The sequence below is a fragment of the Panicum virgatum genome, chromosome 9K (genome assembly GCF_016808335.1).
Source record: "Panicum virgatum strain AP13 chromosome 9K, P.virgatum_v5, whole genome shotgun sequence".
Taxonomy (NCBI): domain Eukaryota; kingdom Viridiplantae; phylum Streptophyta; class Magnoliopsida; order Poales; family Poaceae; genus Panicum; species Panicum virgatum.
Genome location: NC_053144.1, coordinates 527659 through 552026, shown reverse-complemented (window position 1 = coordinate 552026; position 24368 = coordinate 527659). Strand labels below are relative to the sequence as shown.

Below are 24368 nucleotides of genomic sequence, written 5' to 3'. Positions count from 1 at the left end.
TCAGGGTTGTCCAGCCTAGTCGAATCAAAGCTTTTGTTGGGCACAGGCAAATTCAATAATTCAAAGGCAAAAGATACAACAAATTTAAGGCAAAATCAATCTCACTGGCTTGGAAGTTATGGGTGAAAAGGTTCAAATTCATTGCAACAAATTGCGACAACGTTTTCAGCTACGTGAATGGAATACTGTCTCTCACAATATTAAGACAAAAAAAGACTCCGTCTATCAGGGAAATAGGACGATTCCCTCTTTTATTAATCCCAAAAGGCACGCATCCCAGAGAGTTCTAACTAAATGCATTGCTAGGAAGCATGGCCTCCACCATCCAGAGAGCAACGTAGGTGCCTGCAAAACTATTCATTAAGGATACTCCATGACTCCAGTCCTTTCAAGCAACCTTCTCTGTGATAAGCTTGTCGATGAGAGCCGCAGCGTCCCCCACCGTTTGGATCTCCTGAGCGCTTGATTCATCCACGCTGATTTGGAATGCCTCCTCAAGCCCCATCACAATTTCGACCTGTGCCACATTGCAATATTAGGACGCATTCAGACGAATAAGTTATGAATAGTAACTCATAGAGCAACACGACTTCATATAATGGCAATAAAAGGTGCTTTGTTGCCAAATCCCAGAAAAATAATGCTATTGCATAAATGCTGTAGATTATCAATGAACACATAAAATAAAAATTAACTGAGATGATCCTCAATTTCGAAGAAGGAGCATGGTGATATGATGTCAGATAACCATATGAGTTTGAGAAATTACAGTGTCAAGTGAATCAGCTCCAAGGTCCACAAACTTTGTCTCTCCTGTTACAGTGCTGTCTTCAGGTAGAGCTAACTGACCCTTCACTATTTCACAAACCTTCTCAATAGTTTCTTGTTTAGCCTATTGAAGAATCAAAATCAATTTTCAGAAACCTTCACAAGGCAGTTCCAGTGGTGAAGACATATGCTATAAGCATTTCACAATGTACTCTCTGCTACTCACCACACTCCACTGTACAACCAAGAACACTGCTCTAGTGGCTGTATACGTTCTCACAAAATAAGTCGAAGCGTCAAGCAAAATGCTTAAAGATGCAATTACAACCATTTTGTAGTCTATTATAGCATCAGAATAACGTGCCGAAGCTTTAGGAGCAATGCCTTTGAAGCTCAGAGACAAAAAAATGTTGGTACTCAGTAGCAGAAATAACATTATTAAAAAGGTTCTCTCTAAAGGAAATGTGAAGGTGGTTGAAGTGGAAAATACTAGCCATGTAGTATTGGATCAAGAGAAGATCTCATGTTCACTCAAAAGAGAAGGTGCCGTGAGACTGGCACAAGAAAAATTTCCATTCATCAAATTACAGCTTCCTATTTTGTACTTGTATGAAGAAATGCTAGGTATACTGACATTCATCAGCACTGCAGCAAGAAAGATGACATTGTAGAGTTTCGATTACAGCAAGCTGGAAGGTCGTGGGGGCGACCATTCAGACCGTCACAATTGCACAGTGCAGTGGTTGGAATAACGCAAAGATGGTGCCGATACGTACCGAGCATGACACCTGAAAGCGCTTTGGAATCCGCTGCACCCGAATTGATGGAAAGCTTGCTCTTTGCCTGGGGAAAGATGCTGATACTCGAAACGACACCGCATCCATTCCCTACAGTGACAGGAAAGCAAAGGTACAGGCCTAGAGCTTCTCTCTCCGAATCAAGATCCAAGTTGGGACCTGTACCCGTAGCGCAGGGGAGTAGGCGGATCTTCCGGTGGCTGCGGCGACGGGAGCAGCCATGGCTGCAGCTGCAAGAAGGACCGACCTCGGAGATGAGCAGGAAGAGCGATGCGTGGCGAGCGAGCGAGCGAGAGAGAGAGAGAGAGGTGAGGTGGTGGGTGTTTTATTGCGGGGGATCCGGCGGTTGCCTCGTTAGTATCGAGCACCGTCGATGGAATCGACTCCGATGTTGCGGCGAGCACGACCGAGGGAGACGCGGAGGAGTATGCTATGCCGATGCGTCTTTGGGACGACCATTTCCCTCTGGCCGCATTTGCTGCCGTATCATGGCATGGGACGCAACGCGAACGACCGAGGAAGGCTTGCTTTTCATGTCATGGAATGGCCATAAACAAACTCGAATTTTGTACAAAGCAGTTAGAATTAGAAAAATGACAGTTTTCATTTGACCATCGACAAAACATATACCACGTCCTCGATCGTTGGATTAACCAAGCAGATGATCTCAAATGAACACTAAGATTGAAAACTAAATAAACTTGCAATATATATGGAACAAAACATTACCTTATTATTGGCTCGAAATATGCGCTACTGTAATTAAAGTTAACAACATCAGTTTCCTCTATATGTTTGTTACATACTACTATACAAGTAATACTACATTATGTCATTACCATGCAATGCTAGACCACAGCCCAATACCTTCGTAAGCGCATCTACTCTGGGGCAAACCAATCTCTTCATGCAAACTGCAAACCATGTAAATTTCAATCTAGATTACAGAATCAACATTCAAGGAGGTGCGTAGGGGAATGGGAAGGGAATTTGCAAAAGTATAATTAGAGGCAGATGGTTAATTGTAAAATTATCCAATTCTCCATGCCCGTGGGATGTTGATCCGGTGGCTTAGATTGAAATTTGCACGGTTTGCACGAAGAAATTAATTTGAACCTAATATATTCCCATCTACTTTAGCTGCAAATACTAGTATATTATTTTGGATCTACTAGGACAATCTATCAAGCTATTTTATTGTTATTATAATATTATATTAATTGTATCGTGTTATCTAAGTCAGCTTTGCATTGCTCACGTTTTACATGGCTGCAGCAAATAGAGTACACCTGACTACTGAGGAGGAAAAAGCATCCCTGTGGTGTGCGCGCGGCTGCGCAGAAGATCCATCCCGCGGGGAGGGATAGGCCTCGTTTTCAACCCTTGGAAGAGAGCCGGTTTTCTCGTCGACCCTTGGTTTTTTTCCCTTTTCTCGTCGACCCTGCTGCGCTGCCCCCATCTCCTTTCCTCTCGTCTCCGTCTCCGTCTCCGTCTCCATCTCCTCCTCCGCCTTCCCCACGCCACGCCGCATTCGCATCTCCGGATCCCCGCCGCCGCCCTCCCTCACCCTCACTCTGCGTCCCTCGCCATTCCGGCCACCAGCCTCGATCCCGCCCCGATTGCCCGCGCCCCGATTCGTCTCAGTCTCGCGTGGGTAGGATATGGCTTGGAGCGGGGGCTGCTCGCCCCGGCGCGGGTGATCTCTCCTCGCGCGGGGAGCCCTCTCGCGCACCACGCGGAGGATCCCGTCGCGGCTGGTGCGCCCTTCTCCCTCCTCCTCTGCGCGCGCGCCCGCGCGCGGCTCTAGGGTTTGCTCTCCTTCCTCGCTAGCGGATTCGATCTCCTTCCCTCCCCTCCCGCTGCTCTGCCATCATGTTCTCGCACGGCGCTGATTCCGCCCACGACTCCGGAGGCGTCGGCGTCAGCACCGCCGGAGCCACCGTCCCGGCCCGCTTTGTTTGGCCCTATGGTGGCAAGAGGGTCTTCGTATCAGGCTCCTTCACCAGGTTCGTCAAATTGCCCTGCCCTGCTCTGCTCTACGAGTGCGTCTATGTATCACCATCTCATCAGTATCGGTGTCAGCGCTAGTCTGCTCACCCTTCCTTGTGCTGTGCAAAACTAGTTTGACGTGTGCATGCTGCATGGTTTGCTTTCCAAGTGAATCTGACCCTACTTGCACATTCCCCAGTTTGCATATTACCATCCCGCTGTCATCATAGGATAGGTTTCCTGCAATTGATGAATGAATCATCTCTATGCTCCCTTGCTGGGAGCTGTCTTGATATCTGTCATCTGTCTGATCTCATGTATGAGAGGCCACTAGTCATTCAATGCAGCTTCCCGCAAACTGCGGACTATCTCAGTTATTTGTTCCTATGCGGTAAAGGCTAACTTGTAACACCCCTGAATTGTCGTTACTTTGCAACTAACAGCCATGCATTTGTCGTAGGTGGTCAGAGCATTTGCAAATGTCTCCTGTTGAAGGCTGCCCGACCGTATTTCAGGCTATTTGCAGCCTGTCTCCAGGAATGCACCAGGTGCCCTTATTCATCTCCCTAGCTATTTAACAGTTGTCCTGTACCCACCATTCTATTTTTTTTAAAAAAAAAGAAAGTTGTCATGTTTACCGTTTGGCTTATGGCTTTATGTTCTGCTGTCACATTAGATAGCTTTGTAAATTTACTGTGAGTTATTTTTATTAATCCATTGAGATTGTTGTGCACTTCCACCTCATAAATTTTCACATGTCTTTTTTCTTTTGTGTTGGGACGTAATATATTACAAGATTTAAACAGAGTGCGAGACATATCTGGAGGTTCTCAGTAGTTTCGGATGAAGTCTGCAGGCCATACATGTGACTTGTACCTTTTAGAGTGAACCTTCCTTGCATTTAAATACCATGACAACTTATCTTTGTGCTCTCATGTTTGAAGTTATATCTGTTTTATCTTTTGCATAAATTGTGCATTCCATCTAAGCCACCAATCATTTTAGTGTAAAAACTTCCTAACCTGTTTTTTTTAATTTTATATGCAGTACAAGTTCTTTGTGGACGGGGAGTGGCGGCACGATGAGCGCCAACCTACTATATCAGGAGAGTATGGCATAGTTAACACTGTATACTTGACAAGGGAAATAAACTCAGTATTGAGTCCAAGCACACCCGGAACCAGGATGGATGTGGATAATGAAAATTTTCAACGTATGGTAAGGATCGTTCCTCTTTTCTAGAAATTCCATAGTGCTTGATTAATTAGATGCTAGCCTAAATGGCTGAATCTGACTATTGGGTCGTTAACCACATGATGTGCCCTAGCTGTGATCTGATAGTAGCGGCAATTTGACTTATTCCCTCTGTCCAAATACAAGTCACTCTAGGATTTAAAATTTGTCCCAAAAAAACATGTCATCTTACCCTATTTAGAAAAGTGCATGTGCATGCAAGAATCAATTAGTGCCAAATATGGATAATAAATAGGGGCAAACATGGTCATTTTACCTTCTTGTTAATTTTTCCTAGAATTTTTAGGATGACTTGTTTTTTGGGACAGAGGGAGTACATATTTCTAAAGCATTATACCTCAAGATCACAGGCTTATTAGTTTTATGGTTTCTTGAGAAATGATGTTTTGATGAGGTGGGGAGGAGGATGATGTTTTATTTTTAGGCTTGCTAGCGTGATGCCATTATGCTGAATCTCTTACTGGCAATGTGCCAATGTTTACCTTAATGCTATACAAAAAAAAATCCCTTGTGAGTTCTCGATAAAGGGTAGCATGCAAATGATTAATTTCTCTTTATAATCAGGTTACGTTGACAGATGGTAATATTCAGGACGGTACACCTAGAGTTTCAGAGGCTGCTATACAAATCTCTAGGTGCCGTGTTTCTGAGTATCTGAGTTTGCATACTGGCTATGATTTGCTTCCAGATTCGGGCAAGGTACGGAAAATCAGTTGTCCTTACTATGGTTTTATTTTTAATTTAAAGCTTTTTCTTATAAAGCTAGTAATAATATTATTGAATTCAGGTTATTGCTCTGGACATTAATTTACCTGTGAAGCAATCTTTCCATATTCTGCATGAACAGGTATTAAATGTAACTTAATCTGTCACTTACCGGTTCTGTATCTTTGGTTGCGGCAAGCCATAGTTCCATCACTTCGTCTATTTTTGCCTTACATTCTACATTCATAAACTTAAAATCTTTAAATTGCATTTTATACCGTGTTGTTACTTCTTAGATGGATTTTGGCTAGACACAATACATTTTACTCCATTCATTTTTGCACAGCATAGTTTTGTTGGTGTATATTGAGCCCATGTGTATAGAGGCTCATCTAGAGGCCCATGTATAGGATTTATATATACCCACCCTTCTAGGGTTGGAGGAATACATCTCATTATTCCCTCCTACATGGTATCATTAGCCTAGGGTTAGGTTTCTCTCTCCTCCCTCCCCTCCCAGCCGCCGCCGCCGCCGGCAGCCATGGCCGGCCGCCGGCACCTCCCTCCCTCTCCTCCTTCCCACCCCTCTCTTCCTTTCCCTCTGCTCTGGGCGGCGCGAGCTCCCCTGCTCTGGGCGGCGCAGGCTACTCCCCTGCTCTGGGCGCGGGCTCCTCTGCGCCGCGGGCGCCCTACGCCGCCGTGCTGGCTGCGGCCCTCCTCGCCGCCAAGTCGGAGGCCGCGGCGGCCCAGGAGCGGGTCCATGTGGCCGCCCTCGCTTGGGAGCGCGAGCGCGCCACGGCCGACGCTCTCGCTCGTTGGGTCGCTGAGGCGGAGCACTACATCCTCCCCGGCCCGCGGCCCGCCGTCCCCTTCGTCGAGCACGCCGCCTCTTCCTCCCGCCAAGCCCCGCCCTCTGGATCTGGAGCGCGGTACGACCCGGCCGATCCCATGGTCGCCCAGCTCCACCTCCAGGTCGCCGGCGTCCAGAACATCCGGGCCCTGGTCACCGTCTTCCTCGACCCGATGTCCTCCTACGGACGCTGGCGGGACCAGGTCCTGCTCGCCCTCCGCCGCCACGCCCTCGACGACCACGTCCTCCTCGACACGCCGATCGAGGCGCAGGACGTGACGTGGCTGCACCTCGACAGCGTCGACAGCGTCGCCATGTCCTGGATCTTCGGGACCATCTCCCTAGATCTTCAGGACCTCGTCAGGACCCACGGCGGCACCGCGCTGCAGGCCTGGGTGATGCTCGAGTGGCAGTTCCTCGGCAACGCTGAGTACCGCGCCCTCCAGCTCGACGCCACCTTCCGCACCTTCGTGCAGGGGGACCTCTCCGTTGGTGAGTATTGCCGGCGGATGAAGGGCATGGCATGGCCGATGCTCTTCACGACCTCGGGGATCCGGTGTCCGATCGGGTCTTGGTGCTCAATGTCCTATGGGGCCTGAGCAGCACCTATGACCACCTGAAGAGCTGGATCGCCCGCCAGAGGCCCTTCCCCTCCTTCCTGCAGGTCCGGGACGACCTTGCCCTCGAGGAGATCACCAGGGGTCTCGCGCCCGGATCGCCATCGTCCACCTCCACCGCGCTCGTCGCTGCTCCACCGGCTTCCTCTGCCGCCCCTGCCACCTCTCTCCTTGGTGCTGCTCCCGTCAGGCAGTCCAGAGGTGTTGGGGGGGGGGGGAGTCGGCGGGGGGACGTGGTGGTGGCGGCACTGGTGGCCCTGCTTCTGGGGGTACCGGTACCGGTGGGGGCCATCGGGTCGCGTCGACTCCGCCGGCTCCGGCTCCGACTCCTGCTTCTGCCCCTGCCTCTGGAGGTACGTCCTGGCCATCCTTCAGCAACCCATGGTCAGGGCGCATCTCGATGTGGCCGTTCCAGGGTCTGGGAGGGGGGCCTCGTCCTCTGCTCCAGCCGGCGGCCATGTTCACTGGCGCTGCTCCACTCTTCGCACCGTCCTGGACCCCGCCCGCTCAGCCCAACCAGCAGCCGACCTGGCCTGGGGGGTGGGACTAGGCCGCTCTGGCGCAGTCCTTCAGCACCATGGGACTGACGCCGCTGGTCAGCACCGAGTGGATCGCCGACTCGGGTGTCTCGTCCCACACTACTATTGATGCCGGTATCCTCTCTTCTGTCCGACCCCCACACCCCTTTTGTCCTTCTATCATGGTTGGTGATGGGTCTTGCCTTCCTGTCACCGCCGTGGGTTCTGCTCTTCGTCTTCCTAATGTTCTTGTTGCTCCTCAAATGGTTCACAACCTTCTTTCCATTCGCCAGTTTACTGCTGACAACTCCTGTTCTATCGAATTTGACTCTTCTGGTCTTACTGTGAATGATTCGGCTTCTCGGCGTCCGCTCCTCCGATGTGATAGCCCGGGGCCCCTTTACACTCTTCGGCTTCCTGCTTCCGCTGCTCCGTCCTCGACTTCTTCATCGTCTACTGCCTTTGCCGTGACGCCTTCTTCCACCACCTGGCACCGCCAGCTTGGTCACCCCGGCCACGACGTTTTGGCTCAGCTCAGCCGTAGTACCGATGTTCCATGTACTAGGGCTCCTGCTGAGCACCTCTGTCATGCGTGCCAGTTAGGTCGTCATGTTAGACTTTCGTTTTCTTCTTCTTCGCATGCTGCGCATGCTTTTGATCTTATTCACTGTGACCTGTGGACATCTCCTGTACTCAGCATGTCTGGCTACAAATATTATCTGGTCATTGTTGATGATTTTTCTCATTACTCTTGGACTTTCCCTTTGCGCACCAAGTCTGAGACCTTCCCCACCCTCCTCCACTTATTTGCCTGAGTGTCCACTCAGTTCGGCCTCACCGTTAAGGCCGTCCAGTGTGACAATGGGCGTGAGTTCGATAACTCCACCTCCCGTTCCTTCTTCCTGTCTCGGGGTGTTCAGCTGCGGATGTATTGTCCGTATACCTCTCCTCAGAACGGCAAGGCTGAGCGGATGATTCGCACTACGAACGACGTCATGCGCACCCTTCTGATCCAGGCCTCTCTGCCCCCACGCTTCTGGGCTGAGAGCCTCCACACCGCCATCTACCTGCTCAACCGCCTTCCGTCCACTGCTTCTCCTGCTCCCACTCCACACCACGCTCTCTTCGGTACCCCTCCTCGCTACGACCACCTTCGGGTCTTCGGGTGTGCGTGTTACCCTAACACCTCCGCCACCGCTTCTCACAAGCTGGCGCCCCGCCCGACTCGTTGTGTGTTCCTCGGGTACTCCCCTGACCACAAGGGGGTACCGATGCTTTGACCTCACCTCGCCGCATTCTGATCTCCCGACACGTCGTCTTTGACGAGTCGGATTTCCCCTACTCCACCTCCACACCTTCTCCTGACCCCGAGCTGGAGTCACTGTTTCCGACTGACCTGGTGGTTCAGCCACCGTTACCTGTCTGTCCTTTTTCTGCAGGTTTTCCCCGGCACACCGGCACCGCTTCCGGTGATCCCTACTGCGCCTAGCGCGGCCCCGGTGCCCGCGGTCGCGCCACGCGCGGCCCCCGGACCTCTGGTCGTGCCGAGCGCGGACCCGGTGTCTCCCGCTGCGCCACGCGCGGCCCCGGTGCCTTCCCCTGCACCTGCGCGGTACGCTCAGCCGGTGCAGGTGTATCGGCGTCGCTCGGCGCCGACCAAGGCGCCGCAGCGGTACGCTGAGCCGGTGCAGGTGTACCGGCGTCGTTCGGCGTCGACACCGGCGCCGCCTCCTGCTCCGGAGGCTCCTGCGACGCCGACACCGGAGCCGTCGCCGCCACCGCCTCCTCTGGCTCCCTCTCGAGCCGAGCCGGAGGTGTACCACCCACCAGTCATCCATCGGGATCCTCAGCATATCCATCCCATGGTGACTCGGCGGATGGCGTCTCAGGCCGTGACTCTCTTCGCCACCAAGGGAGAGCCGCGGGTCTCTCCGGTACTCTCCTCTGTCCGCGACGCCTTGGCGGATCCTCACTGGCGTCGCGCGATGGAGGAGGAGTACGTGGCTGATGGCACACTGGAGCGCTACAAGGCTCGCTGGGTTCTCCGGGGGTTCACTCAGCGGCCTGGTGTGGACTATGATGAGACCTTCAGCCCAGTCGTGAAGCCCGCTACGGTGCGCACAGTCCTCTCGCGCTCTTGGCCTGTGCACCAGCTGGACGTGAAGAATGCGTTTCTTCACGACACTCTGTCAGAGACTGTCTACTGCTCTCAGCCAGCGGGATTTGTGGACTCGAGTCGTCCGGATAAGGTCTGCCGGCTCAACAAGTCTCTCTATGGACTGAAGCAGGCTCCTCGGGCTTGATACTCTCGGTTCGCCACGTTCTTGTTGACATTGGGGTTCACCGAGGCCAAGTCTGACATGTTTCTCTTCATCTACCGCCGTGGGGATGAGGCTGCATATCTGCTGCTCTATGTCGATGACATTGTGCTTACAGCCTCCAGTCAACAGTTGCTTCAGCGTGTCATCTCCTCTCTGCATCAGGAGTTCGCTACGAAGGATCTTGGTCAGCTCCACCACTTCTTGGGCGTCACTGTTGAGCCTCGCCCATCTGGTCTTCTTCTTCACCAGCGGCAGTACGCACTTGATATCTTGGAGCGGGCTGGGATGACTGATTGCAAGCCCTGCTCCACTCCTGTCGACACTCAGGCGAAGCTGTCTGCTGATCTGGGTGATCCGGTGGCTGATCCTACTGCCTACCGGAGTCTGGCCGGCGTTTTGCAGTACCTCACCTTCACCAGGCCGGACCTCACCTACGCTGTCCAGCAGGTCTGTCTCCATATGCATGATCCCCGGGAGTCACACCTTGCTGCACTGAATCATCTCCTCCGCTACGTCCGTGGCACAGTGGACCTCGGCCTGGTGCTTCACCGCTCGACCTCTGCTGAGCTGGTGGTCTACACCGACGCTGACTGGGCTGGTTGCCCGGACACTCGTCGCTCCACCTCCGGCTACGCCGTCTTCCTGGGCCGCAACCTGGTCTCCTGGTCGTCCAAGCGGCAGCCGGTTGTCTCCCGCTCCAGTGCTGAGGCGGAGTACCAGGCTGTCGCTAACGGCGTGGCGGAGGCGTCCTGGCTACGACAGCTCTTGGCGGAGCTCCACAGCCCGCTCGCCAAGAGCACGCTCGTCTACTGCGACAACGTCAGCGCCGTGTATCTCTCCACCAACCCCGTCCAGCATCAGCGGACGAAGCATGTGGAGATTGACCTGCACTTCGTGCACGACAGAGTCGCCATTGGCGATGTTCGGGTACTCTATGTCCCGACTACCTCCCAGTTTGCTGACATCTTCACCAAGGGGCTGCCATCCTCGACCTTCTCGGAGTTTCGCTCCAGCCTCAACGTAGCCGGTGGCTAGTTGTGGCTGCGCGGGGGGGGGGGGGGGGGGGGTATTAGCCCTTTGTACTCTCTTCTTGTCTATTCTTGAACACCGCTGCGCCGGTTGTTCAAACTGCGGGGGGGTGTTGGCTTTCTTGTTGTCCAGTCTTGAACACCGCTGTGTCGGTAGTTCAGACTGCGGGGGGTTGTTGGTGTATATTCAGCCCATGTGTATAGAGGTCCATCTAGAGGCCCATGTATAGGATTTATATATACCCACCCTTCTAGGGTTGGAGGAATATATCTCATTATTCCCTCCTACAAGTTTGACAGTCCAAGTTCATGCTTTGATCAACAGAGCTACAACAAAGTTGATACTGTTGGATTCGTAGAACAATTAGGCCGTGTTTAGTTCCCAAATTCAAAATTCCAATTTTTTTTTTCTGGCACCTGCATGGAAACTTAAATCTAGACGAAATAAAAAACGCATTGCACAGTTTGCCTGTAAATCGCGAGACGAATCTAATGAACCTAATTAGGTCGTAATTAGAGGCTAAATTGCTACAGTAAACAACCTCTAATGACGGATTAATTAGGCTCATTAGATTCGTCTCGCGATTTACAGACGGGTTCTGTAATTAATTTTATGATTAGTCTATGTTTAGTACTTCAAATGTAGAAAGATGCCCTTTCAAAAACTTTACGGGAGGCAACTAAACACGGCCTTAGTGACATCGTAGTCGCCTAGGCGTCCAGGCAGACCAAGCTCACCTTGGGCAACAGCCATGCCTTGTCGCCTCGGCGTCCAGGCATACCCAGCTCGCCTTGTGTTGCCTTTTCGCCTTTAAAACATTGAGTGACATATAGTTGTAATACTTGGTTCCACAGGCAGCATTAATTAATCTAATTTGATTTGCCACTGCAATTGAATGAAATCTCAATTTGCACCAGTCGTACAGGTGTCATGTGCACTAGTACAAGTCAACACCATGAACATGATTGCAGGCTGAGTGATCTCAACTATTGGTTTCTTTATTACGTCGTGGTTTGTGGTTAACTAGTTGAGAGCTGTATTCTGACCCTGATGGTAGGACATACTGGATCTCTCTACCATTTTTTTGCATTCCAGCATTTTCTTGCAGATATCTTTTAAAAAGGCATAACAAACTTGCATTGCTTTTTTAGGTTTCATCTGGATGCAGAGAGTTTATTACCATTTAATGTCTTCTTAGTGTTATTGTTGTTGATCTTGTAATATATTACGTGCACCATCAATTTCAATTGTAATTGGAAGATGTTTATGGTGAAATTTGCAGGGAATTCCTGTAGCTCCTCTGTGGGACTCGTTCAGAGGTCAGTTTGTTGGCCTTCTGAGCCCATTGGATTTCATACTCATATTGAAAGAGGTACATTATTTTTGCTTTAGTTTCTTTAAATTCTTGTTACATTGATCAGTGGTTTTCTTCTATCTTCCTTGCACTCAACTAGATGTTGAAATATAGAGCAGAGAAGATTGCACAGCTCCTCTCAGGGGAATTTCTTAGTAGTCTCAGTTAAAGTATAGCTTAGGCAATGAACGAAATTGTGCCCACTTTGTAGGGACTCAAATGACTTATATGTGTTTCTCCTTTAACGGGATGCTGGAATACTCAAATTTTATGCTGTATTATACGCTTTAAAACTCTGAAAGTTGACTGGATTGTCATCATACTGATACATAGTTGAAATTTTCTACCAAAATGCTCAGTAGCAGTCTTAAAATATGGAATTAAAATAGTGAAAATGGTTGGAATCATTGCTAGAAGGGCTTTGGAGGATAGTAGAGAACACGCTGCCACACTGGAGATATGGATGACTAGTGTATTAGCCAGTGTCATAATTTGGGTTTGCACTCTGTGTTGTCAAACCTTTTGGCAGCACAATAGTATGTGCCAAAAAAGGTGTATCTGTAAACATATATGGTAAGAGTTTTATGTGGGCTTATTTTTGGATGTTACTTTGATTGAATTTTTTTATAAAACTACTATGCTTTTGCTGCAGCTAGAAACTCATGGCTCGAACTTGACAGAGGAGCAGCTTGAAACACACACCATATCTGCATGGAAAGAGGCTAAGCGGCAAACTTATGGAAGACATGATGGTCAGTGGCGAGCACATCAGGCTCTAGTGCATGTAAGTTGGTGCCTGTTTATGATTGAAAATTGAATCTGGAATCTCTATGCAGTTTGAATACTCGACTTTTGTCTTGAATTGATATGTTGGCAATACAAATACCAGGATGAAGTTATACTAATGTTTTTTAATTGGTTAAGAAAGACCACTTAACATTAGTGATGTATGAGTGGGTGAGACTGCATTTTCTCAGTTCTGGGCGATGGATTGTTCTTTTTTCCTTGATTGATGGGAGTACATCATTTACACTTACGCATATTGGGGAGTTACAAGCATTTTAACATAATATTTGTTGCAACTTGCAAGTTCCATGATTGTGAAATGATGAGAATGACAACTGTGTAGAAAATTTTCTGCCTTTCTTTTCCTTTCCTTGCTTATTCACTTTGCAAAAAAAAAAAACTTACTATTATTTATGTGCCAATCCACTCATACTTGATTGATCTGTTGTGTAGGCCACCCCTTATGAGTCCTTGAGGGACATTGCTCTAAAGATACTGCAAAATGGCATTTCTACAGTGCCAGTTATTTATTCATCATCGTCAGATGGATCATTCCCGCAGCTGTTGCATCTCGCATCCCTTTCTGGAATTTTGAAATGTAAGTTGCCCCCCTGTAGAAATGTGGAACTTATCTATGCAATCGCAACTTGTGCGAGTTATCTTAATATGGTTTACCTTTACAGGTATTTGTAGATATTTCAAGAACTCAACTGGTAATTTGCCTATTCTAAACCAACCAGTATGCACAATTCCTCTGGGTTCCTGGGTTCCAAAAATTGGTGATCCAAACAGTCGTCCATTGGCTATGTTGCGGCCTCATGCATCACTTAGCTCTGCCCTTAACATGCTGGTTCAAGGTATGTTCTGTGTTCATTTTCCTGGAACTGAATACTGTATCTTGGAAATGCAGAAGTTATTATGGTGCTCCTGCTTGCATTTCCTTTGGCAACTCACAGCTGAAGTTCAACACCAGTTCCACTTGAAACTGGATATCAGTTGAAACTATTGGCTCTATTATGTTGCGGAAGTAATCTCTTACGCTTGTACGCACTGTTGGTTGCAGCTGGTGTCAGCTCAATACCAATTGTGGATGAAAATGATTCGCTGCTTGACACTTACTCGAGAAGGTACACCATTTTAACCAGTAGCTCAGTTTTTGGCTCTGTTCATCAGTCCATGTATTTATCGTCGAGTTCATTCCATCTTGTAGTGACATCACAGCTCTAGCAAAAGACAAGGTCTACACACATGTTCGCTTGGAGGAGATGACCATTCATCAGGTATGCCAGTAAAGTTTTAGTACACGCAGACCTGTCTTGGTCAGATCTTTCGGTTGAAGGCTCACACATATCTGCAGTGGCACATTCGCTGTAAGGTGTCCTGATAGTCAGATTCTGTGACCAAGTGGTTATGCTATGCAATTCAAAAACATGGCTGCCTCATAAGTTATGCATATGTTTTGGTTTGGGCCTGAACATGTTTCTTTGTGAATTTCAGGCTTTGCAACTTGGACAAGATGCCAATACACCATTTGGTTTTTTCAACGGGCAGAGGTGCCAGATGTGCCTCCGGTCTGATCCTTTGCTGAAAGTGATGGAGCGACTGTCTAATCCTGGTGAGTCCGATGGGACATGTAGGTTGCTGTTGCCTGGTGAAGAATAACGCCTTAACCTTTGTTTGCATTTTGTTGGTAGGGGTGCGGCGAGTGTTCATTGTGGAAGCTGGCAGCAAACGTGTGGAAGGCATAATATCACTGAGTGATATTTTCAAGTTCTTGCTAAGCTTGTGAGAAGAGCATGGATGTTTTGTTGTGACAAGTGCTGGAGTTTTAACAGTAGCAAACAGCAGGTGCGGAGCAAGCCGCCATGCCCATGCCAAGGACGAATGGATCTCTCTCTCTCACTATCTCAGGCTGCCTCTAGCCTGTGGATAAGTATGGCGGGATTTAAGGTGGCGGCTTGTCTTTGCAGATAATGGCCATTCAGTTCAGGGTCTGTAAAGTTCCTTGTTTCTCTTTTTTTTTTTGTGCCCCTTGTTACACAAAATATCTGGTGATTTTTATTTATTGGATTGTTTTCTGTATTGTTGGGTCGCTGGGAGACCATGGCGTCCCCAGCCGCCAGCCAGACCCCAAGGAGGTAGCTCTTCAACTCCCAAAAACACTAGGTTGTAGCGTCGTGTTATTGTTCCATTCCAATAGTCGTGTGCTGTGCTGCTGGGGACTAGGTGTGGTGGCATCAAACACAAGAGTGAATTTTACGGGGATCCTGGGGACTGGGAAATTGATTTTGGAGCGTGTGTTGGTTTTTGGTGGACAATCGTTATATCCGGGCAGCCTGGCAGCAATGCAATGCAGGCGACTCCCTTTGTTTGATGAATCAACCCAACCCTGTTGGGATTCCTTTTGTCGAATGCTGCAGAGTGGAAATGTTCAATTTTATTTATGATCCTTGTGGTCCGCTGTTGCTGTCGGACGAGGTGGATGGAGAAAAATCTAGAGCGGAGTGGATAGGATAGGACCGGATAGATAATCCACATCCCTTCTTCTTCTCTTGTGTACAGATACAGACGACGACTAGTGCTGCTGCAGTTGCGTTGCGTCAGAGAAAGAGATTGAAGAAGAAGCCATAGCAATGGCGGCCGCCGCAGCAGCTGCAGCGATTCCCGCTGCCGCCATCAGCCGCCCCAAGCACCACCGCGTCTCGCTGTCGCTGGCTCCCAGTCCCAGGCTGCCTTGCCCTTCCCTCCGCTCGGGCTTCCTGGGGCGTGCGCTGGCCACCGACGTGCAGCCGGCGGCCGTTGTTGCGTCCCCGCGCCGCGGCGTGTCGGTGCGGATGGCGTGGGACGGGCCGCTCTCCTCGGTGCGCCTCATCGTGCAGGGCAGGAACGTCAAGGTGAGATTGATTGAATTGATTTTAGAGTTTTTCCCCATTGCATTTGCTTCCAACAATCCAACTGGATTGGATTGGATTGGATGGAGTAGAGAATAAGGAAGGGAACATATATTAGGTGCAAATAAATAAATAAATAAATAAGCAATGCCGCTGCAGGTGTCGGAGAAGGTGAAGGAGCACATCGAGGACAAGGTCGGGCGGGCGGTGTCGAAGCACTGCCACCTGGTCCGCGAGGTGGACGTCCGGCTGTCGGCCCGCGGCGGCGACCTGGGCAGGGGCCCCAAGACCTCCCGCTGCGAGATCACGCTCTTCAGCAAGCGCCACGGCGTCCTCCGCGCCGAGGAGGACGCCGACTCCACCTACGCCAGCATCGACATGGCCGCCTCCATCATCAAGCGCAAGCTCCGCAAGATCAAGGAGAAGGAGACGGAGGTGCAGCGCCACAGCGCTTTCAAGGACGCCGACGACTGGGGCCTTGCCATTATTGCCGACGACGAGCACCACCAACAAGAACAAGACCTGACCCAGGCCGTGGGCGCCGAGGACGAGGACACGGTGCTCGCCAAGGTGGTGCGCACCAAGGTGTTCGAGATGCCGCCGCTGGGCGTGGACGAGGCGCTGCAGCAGCTCCAGAACGTGGACCACGACTTCTACGCCTTCAGGAACGAGGACACAGGCGAGGTGAACATCCTCTACAAGAGGAAGGAGGGCGGCTACGGACTCATCATCCCCAACCCCAAGGAGGGCGGCCAAGTCCGCAAGGAGAGCATTGCCATTGATGCTGCACCAGCACCAGCACCAGCAGCAGAGCCCTCCTCCTACGCCGCCGCCGTGCGCCGGGGCGACAACAACTAGCCGCATGCCAGCAGTTGCCTGCCAAACTCGATCGTCGACCATCCAATTGCAATGTTTCATCCATCTTGATCACTTGTCACATTTTCAACTCTGTACGCGACATGCCTGCTAGTACCTTCCGTTCAGCAATGAGATGAGATTGGCCTACCAATTTGCTGATTTCCTATACAATATAAGGGATCGACCATGGGCCATGGCCCTTCATGGCCGCGGGTATACATTATATGGGCCTGGGCCTAGCTAGCGCATTGCGGAGCATTCTTCTTGAAAGCAACGTACGGCCGGCCCAATTGCCACAAGAAAATCAAGGGACGGACATGCACGGCAATGGCATGGGTGAGTGGTGAGGTTAGCGAATCGGGTAAATAAACACAATTGGGGATGAGAACATATCTGGTATTACTAGGGGGTTAGATGTTACCGTGTTACCAACTTTAATTACAATTAAATTTATATACCTAAAATTACTGGACATGTTCTCAACTAGGGATTGCTGGCACGAGAGCGCTCGGCGCTGTGTGGGCCGCTAGGTGCGCTGCGACTATATGTCGTGCGCGCTGCAAACCATGAAACCATCATCTGAAGAGTTCCGGTTCGCGATTTCGGCCCAATTATCATTTGGGCCCAGGTGACGCCGCCACTCATCCTTCCTCCTCCGTCTCGTCGCCGTTGTGCTCACGCCGCCGCTCGCCGTCGTTTGTTGCCGTGCTAGGTTAGGGTTTCGGGGTTCGGGTTGCCGGGGGGCGGCTGCTCACCACCGGCCATAGAGGGAGGGCTGGCGGCGGCAAGCCAGCCCGGCGGAGGAGGCGGACGCGAGGGCGGCGAGGCCGGCGGCGAGGGCGAGGCCGGCGGCGAGGGCGCCGCCGGCCGGGCGGTGGGAGATGGCGGTTCGGCCGGCGCTGGGGCGGGGAAATCGACGGCAACGGCGGCGGTGGACGGAGGCGGCGGTGGCGGGAGGCGGCGGGGGGGGGGGGAGGGGTGGGAGGGCGGCCGGCGCGGGCAGGCTAGGGTCCCGCCGGAGCTCCGCGCCGACCGACCGGCATGGAGCTCCGACCGGACCCTAGCCCGCTTGCGCCGGTGGGGTGGGGGAGGGGCTGGGCGGCGGTAGGTGGCGGCCGGCGGGTGGCGGACGTCGGGAGGAAGACGTGTTTGCTTGAGGCGATGGATGTGGATCTCATCACCTGAAGTGATGCCCATCCGCGCCCCGCTAGGTGTCCCAACAATATTGTTCAAAAAAGCCCTCCAGTTTACATGTAATTAACCTGCAGTCTAATTCAATAGAAAATACTGCAACCTTATCTTAAAATGTTGCATTTAGACCCTATATTAAAGTTTATTTCAACGAGAATAAGCAGAGATTGCCAAATTAGTATCCGTATCTTTTTTAGAAGGGAACCCCCAATGAGTGTTTTTCGCAGGGACCCCTGATCCCTAGGGATGGCAATGGGTACGAAATATCCGCGTACTCGCGGATAGCAAGCCCGACGGGCGCGAATACGGGCGCGAATACAACTCTAAACCCAACGGATATCTTCTAACGGGTTTGAAAAATTGATACATGAATCCACAAATCCGCAAACCCGCAAATCATGACTCTTGTGATGTATTATGTATGAGACTAGTTCATTTATTTGCTAAGATTTATTTGTTTCCTTAAATAAGTAGTGTTGATATGTTGCTTGTTGGATTATAATTTATTAGTGTTGAGATATAGAGGTATATTTATTGGTATATTAATATTTACATGCTATTAAAATGTGCTTGTGTGCTTGATTTTCTAAAACTTGCGGATATACGGGCGTGCCCGCGGGTATGCGGGTATCCGCGGATAGCGGTACGGGCACCGTTTTCTATTTGTTGTGGGTTGCGGGCGCGGGCGCGGATTTAGACATGCGGGTACGGGTTTATGAAGTTGATATCCACAATAATTTTACCTGTTGCCATCTATATTGATCCCTTCATTCCTCTTTCTCCTCGTCCTCTCCCTCGCCGCCGCTGCATCTCCTCCTTGCTCGCCACCCTCGTGTCGCTTTGGCCAGGGATGGATCTCATCACGCCTGCTGCGACATCGGTCACTGGAGTAGCCGCCGCTCCCGGAGTAGTCATGGACGTCGATGAAATGATGTGGCATGAATGAAAATTGCTTTATACAAAATTTTCACTGTTTATTGTGTACATTGTGCAGTATAAATATTTGTGGTTATGTTCTAGTAAATGAAAGAGAGAGATGGTGGTGATGGAGTGGAGTAGTGCATGGTGCCGCGGTGGAGGCTGACGGCAACTAATTTGGGCGGTAGCTTGGTCGCGCGCGGCGGCCGGATCGGACAGAGGACAGTGGAGGGAGGGGAGCAGAGCATGGAGGACGACGACGACAGCCAGCGCAGTGGCCGGCCATCAGCCGGAGATCGATAGATTGGACCACCCATATGAATATGATCGAGAAAGATATATATGCCATGATTCGATTGTCCTCTCTCGACCACCGTGCGGTCCATGGATGCATGCACATTATTATATATTATTCGTGCACAATCACATGCTATCTATCTAATCTAACTCCACTCCAGCATGCAGATACTCCATCATCAGATGCTTCATTCGTTGATTATTGGTCGTCTTTAATTGGATCAGCAGCAGCAGCAGCATTCGTCTTCACAACCTAGAGAGATAGAGACGATAATACTATTCTACACTTTACGTTTATGCTACTTCTCTCTCCTATGTTGTTTTGCTTCGTGTAATATAGCCCTTAGGCTTTCTCCAACCATTCCCCCCATCCAACTCCCCCCAAACGTACTATTTACTATATTTTACTACCTCCTTCCAAAAGATTCCTCCCCCTATAACTCCTTCTCTCCAACCATTCCCCCCATATACTATCACTCATTAACTAACTATTTATTTAACGTTTTTGAATTTTAAAAAACATACAGTATTTATACTGTCATAATACACATTATTATCGTGTTACGGGGCTCAAACGGGATTAATATCGCAAAGAAACAGTGTGATTAGAGATATAAGAGGAGTTTCAACTCCCCCCATACGTGGGGGAAATTTCAACTCCCCCCAATATAAGGGGGGCCGTGGGAGGAGCCGTTGGAGGGCTTCCTCCCCCAAAACTCCCCGTACGTGCGGGAGAGGGCCCTTTACAGGGCACCGTTGGACATCGCCTTAGAGTCGGGTTGGCGTCATAGCCTGCCAGTGGGCACGGCTTTCCCTGCGTGGTTGTAGTTCTCAAAACTCAGCTCTCCTGTGTATTAAAAAAAATCTACACCCAGCGGTTAAATTAGTGACCGAACTGATCAGAAATTACTGAATCGAGTTATTAAATGGTGTTCAGTAATCACGTACAGCTATTAATACTAAAAATTGATTTAGTAATTTGTTAAAATTATTAACTCTATTTCTCTCATGCAAGCTCGTGTATATATATATACACACGTAGCAGCTGGCGTGGAGGGCTAGGAAGACGACGAATCGGAATTGAAAGGAGGTGGAGAGGTAGCTACTAGGCTAGCTAGGCAGCCGAGCGGAATGGGATGATATCGAAGGCGACAAGCACTGCACGTACGTATGGTCTGGAACACATCGGAGAGGGGAGGCGCATGTATGCATGCATGTGACGCGCCGCTGCGTGTTTGTCTCCTACAGTAGCTGCTAGCTTGTCTTGGGCTGCAGCAGCAGCACAGCATGCATGCAGCAGCTAGCCTCCCTCCGATCCATCCATGGCCACCGCAGCAGCAGCAGCATGATCGATCTATCGTGGCGGCGCGCGGCGGCCGGCAGCAGTGCGCTAGCGAGACCCTGTCCTGTCCTGTCTGTCTACGACATGTACTATGTATGTTCCTGCGGCCGTGTTTGGTTTTTTTCACGCACGTTTCACGAGAAAAGAATCTCGTATCCGTATTCATGGAGTACTAAATGAAATCTATTTGCAAATTTTTTTTAGGGATGTGTATAACTTTTCGAGACGAATCTAATGACGGTAATTAATTGATGATTTGCTACTGTGATAAAACAGTAACCATCCTCTAATCGCGCGGTCAAAGGGCTCATTAGATTCGTCTCGCGATTTACACGAGATTGTGGAGGTGGTTTTATAATTAGACTTCATTTGATACTCTAAATTAGTGGTCAAATGTGCTATAGTAATTTCATTGTTTTTAACCAAACACGGCCATACGTGCTCAGATCACCATGCATCTATCAGCTAGCTGCATGCTGCGGGCTGCTCCTTCATTCGCCGGCCAAATTATTGCCCGTGCGCCATCGCCAATTGGATACATAGGCGGCACGGGCACGGGCAAGTCAGCTCACACATACAATCGCTAGCTTAATTATTGTCGCCATTGCTCTGCTTATTGTCGACATTGCTTTGCTTACAGTGAGGGGAAGTGCTGAAATATAGATGAATTCCCACATGCATGTTCCATCAGATTAAGTTTCTTCGTCGAATTATATTGCTTGGTGCATGCAACTCAATATGGTATCAGGGCTAGAGGTCTCGAATTCGAATCCTACCGGGTGCGATTAAATAAAACAATTGCAGCCGACTCCTAATTTCTACGCTTGAGGCATGAGGGGAGCCAACACGTGAGACTGAGTGGTGAAGTACAAGTGAATTGCATGCCCATGGGTGAAGCTGCTAGCAGAGCAAATACGAGGGGTGCACCATTATTAGCTCTAATTAAGTTGCTCTATGCATAGATCCTAGTAGTTTGAAGGGTGCATAAGTGGTGGAAACTAGGTGATTCCCCGCGCATTGCTGCGAGATTTGAGAGAGTTTTTCAATAAATTAGATAAAATAGAATAATTCTGCGAGATTTGAGAGAGTTTTTCAATAAATTAGATAAAAATAGAATAATTCTTTGAATAAAACACTATGGAGAGTATACAGTAAGGCAAATAAGCACTTAGATGTAGTTTGCTAAAAACGAAAAATGATAGATTATTTTAATAAAGAAAAGCTCGTATAAATGGTGCATTTGTAGGGATTACGTTAAAAGCCATATGAGAAATCTCTTGGATGAAAAATAATAAATTTTTGAGTTATTCTTTGGTTAGAGAAAAAAATGAATAGAACATGCATTTCATAATATAAGACGTGCACAAAGTTAATTGGATGGTTACAATAATGAAGGTGATGTGGCTGATTCAGAGAATGGAGAAATAGTAAAATATCCTTATGGATCCTAATAATGATGCACGTGTTGACATGGCCGAATGAAGTAATTATATATATATTCTAATTACTTTTATAAATGAATAAGCTATTATAAATTAATGCTAGTGGATTGCATAACATGTTGACGTGGATAATAAAATGCTAGTGTAGTTGGTTTAATTTGCATGTGATAGTGCATTGCTGAGGTGGACATTTTGCATGTTGAGAGAAATCTCTAGTGGGAACCAACTATATAGGTTTTATAGATTTAATTGTAACAAGTAATTTTGAATTTTTTTTGAGGAATATTTTCACTTACTTCTCCCTACATAGCTCCACGCCCCTGCTCTCGCTCAGGGGCGAAGCTCAATGCAAGCTTGCCACTGGGGTCTGCCGACCCCCACGAGTTCGGAAGATTTTAACATTGTATATTGGTGTTAATAGTGTTAATGACCTCCGTCCTCATCTAGACCCCAGTGGTTCCACGTGTTCTGTCTTCGCCTTTGCTCTCGCTCTTGACCCGTTCAAACCAACTCAAAAAGAAAGATCCTTCTTTTTAACATAATGAAATGTGCACTGAGGATCGATGTTATATTCTCATGGCATCTTACATTAGATTACAACATCATGCAAGAATTAAATGTTATAACATGTCTACCGATTACACAGCGTGATAAAATTGTGCATCATATCGAGATTGGCTTTAGATCGATTATGGTGATCGATCAGGCTGCTGGAAGAGTACGTAGTGCGGTCAAAAAGGAATAGCATACATGCCTCAGTACGTGCGCGCAGAGAGAGAGAGAGAATTTTTTTAGCTGAGCTAGCTGTGGTCCTAGCTAGTCCGCACGATATACAGGAAATCAAAGAATATCATGCATCATGCCCAAAAAAAAGTAAGAAGAAAGGGTCCTCGCCTTTCATTTGTCCTTTACCTAGTGCATGCTACTAGTACCTGCTGGCCTTGGCCCTTGGCCCTTGGCCCTTGTTGGGGATACGGTACGGTGGAGAGAGAGAGAGAGAGAGAGAGAGAGAGAGAGAGAGAGAGAGAGAGAGAGAGAGAGAGAGAGAGAGAGAGAGAGAGAGACGAGAGGTGCATGCAAAGCAAGTAAGATCGATCGGAATTGCATGGGAGGTACGACAAATTTGATAGATGGTTGTGTGAATATAATTAATCGATGCATGCATGGATCCTGTCCTGACAAATAAAAGAATTATTAATAAGAAAGGATCCTTTAATTTGGCTGTGCTAGCTGCTGGATCGCCTGTCCTCACCAGAGATGAGCTGATTGATCGAGGTGGGTAGCTTAGCTAGCAGACACGCATGAGACAATGGCAGCAGAGACTAGATAGGCATCTCTTCTGCTGGCCGGCCGGGCAAGTTCCGATAGATGATAGATCTATCTACCGCCACTGGAATTATATTTGGCGTCTGCATGCGATGCTTGCTGTCTCCCTCGCCAGCCACCTTGCATTGGCCTTTCTTCCGTTCCTTCTGCTTCCCATCAATTCTAATTCCACCTTAGCTTGCTTGCATTGCCCTCTCATTGCATGATGCATGCATCTGTTATTATTTCGGATAGGTGATACTACCGTGATATATAGATAGACATCCATCGGGATGAAAGTGATACGCGTACGAGATGCTGCTCCTCAATTCCTCTGGTTTGCTGTGCCCATTCCCATGTCCCTTTCCTTCTCTGGCTTTATTTTAACACTTGAGGGAACCTTGTATGTCTTGTGTGCGATATATATATATATATATATATATATAGTATGTGCCGGGCGAGATGACTTCAATTTTTTTCTATTTTATTTACTCATCAAGCGCTAATTCTAAATAATTTTGGACGCTTAACTCAACCTACGGTCATTCGGATTCCGATTAGGACTCCTATTGATAGACCAAGGAATCATTACTTGCTTTAATCTATACCTATTTCTAAAGCGAGCAAGATTTTTACTTAAATTTTTTGTTTGATTCGTCAAGTGGGCCTTAGTCCATCTCGTATGTGAGTCGGACCATTCAGGACTTGATCTCTATGGGCACTATGCTAGTAGTATATATAGTAGAGATAGAGATGTATGTATATATGTTTGATAGAGAGTGTATATGGTCTATCAGAGAACAAGTTATTAAACCTACCATGCAACAAGAGGCAACAAGTGGAGAGATTCTCTCTCGACTGTTTTAAGTATATGATTAATATTGGTAATCTCACTTTGCTAATCCCACTGGCAGTAATTAATACGATACTCGCTGGATGAGAGTAAGTATAAATATATATGTAGAGCTGCTGTGATGCTACGTACGGCAACGTAAGCAAGGGTGTATCATGCTGGTGTGGTGCCCTACCTACTACAAACTGAATCGGCTGCAGGTACAGTGGTATATGGATGGTCCAAAGCAAAAGCCAAGAACAGAGCTGTCGTGGTGTGCAAACCCACAGCCGGGTGGCGTAGT

The 24368-nt window shown here is 48.8% G+C and overlaps 3 protein-coding genes across 4 annotated transcripts; 1 reads left to right on the top strand and 2 right to left on the bottom strand.

Annotated features, from left to right (window-relative positions):
• Window positions 1–116: 116 nt before the first annotated feature.
• LOC120649042 (acyl carrier protein 3, chloroplastic-like) lies at window positions 117–2066 on the bottom strand. 2 transcript variants are annotated; one of them, XM_039925711.1, is made up of 4 exons: window positions 1725–2066; window positions 1545–1655; window positions 770–892; window positions 117–517 (listed from the first exon to the last, which is right to left on the bottom strand). In XM_039925711.1, exons 1-4 carry the CDS (start codon window positions 1785–1787, stop codon window positions 389–391), a joined length of 426 nt encoding a protein of 141 aa, XP_039781645.1. In that variant the 5' UTR covers window positions 1788–2066; the 3' UTR covers window positions 117–388. The 2 variants fall into 2 exon arrangements, with proteins under 2 accessions (XP_039781645.1, XP_039781646.1); XM_039925712.1 differs by having other exon boundaries at window positions 1731–2065.
• A 909-nt stretch (window positions 2067–2975) lies between these two features.
• LOC120649039 (sucrose nonfermenting 4-like protein) lies at window positions 2976–16888 on the top strand. The gene is made up of 14 exons (XM_039925708.1): window positions 2976–3571; window positions 4015–4102; window positions 4602–4772; window positions 5373–5507; window positions 5596–5655; window positions 12131–12220; window positions 12855–12986; window positions 13442–13586; window positions 13672–13845; window positions 14052–14115; window positions 14199–14268; window positions 14486–14603; window positions 14683–15882; window positions 16039–16888. The coding sequence occupies exons 1-13, from the start codon at window positions 3438–3440 to the stop codon at window positions 14775–14777; spliced, it is 1476 nt and encodes a 491-aa protein (XP_039781642.1). The 5' UTR covers window positions 2976–3437; the 3' UTR covers window positions 14778–15882; window positions 16039–16888.
• On the bottom strand, window positions 15797–16743 carry LOC120648928. Its single transcript, XM_039925554.1, has one exon. The coding sequence runs from the start codon at window positions 16741–16743 to the stop codon at window positions 15994–15996; it is 750 nt and encodes a 249-aa protein (XP_039781488.1). The 3' UTR covers window positions 15797–15993.
• Window positions 16889–24368: the final 7480 nt, after the last annotated feature.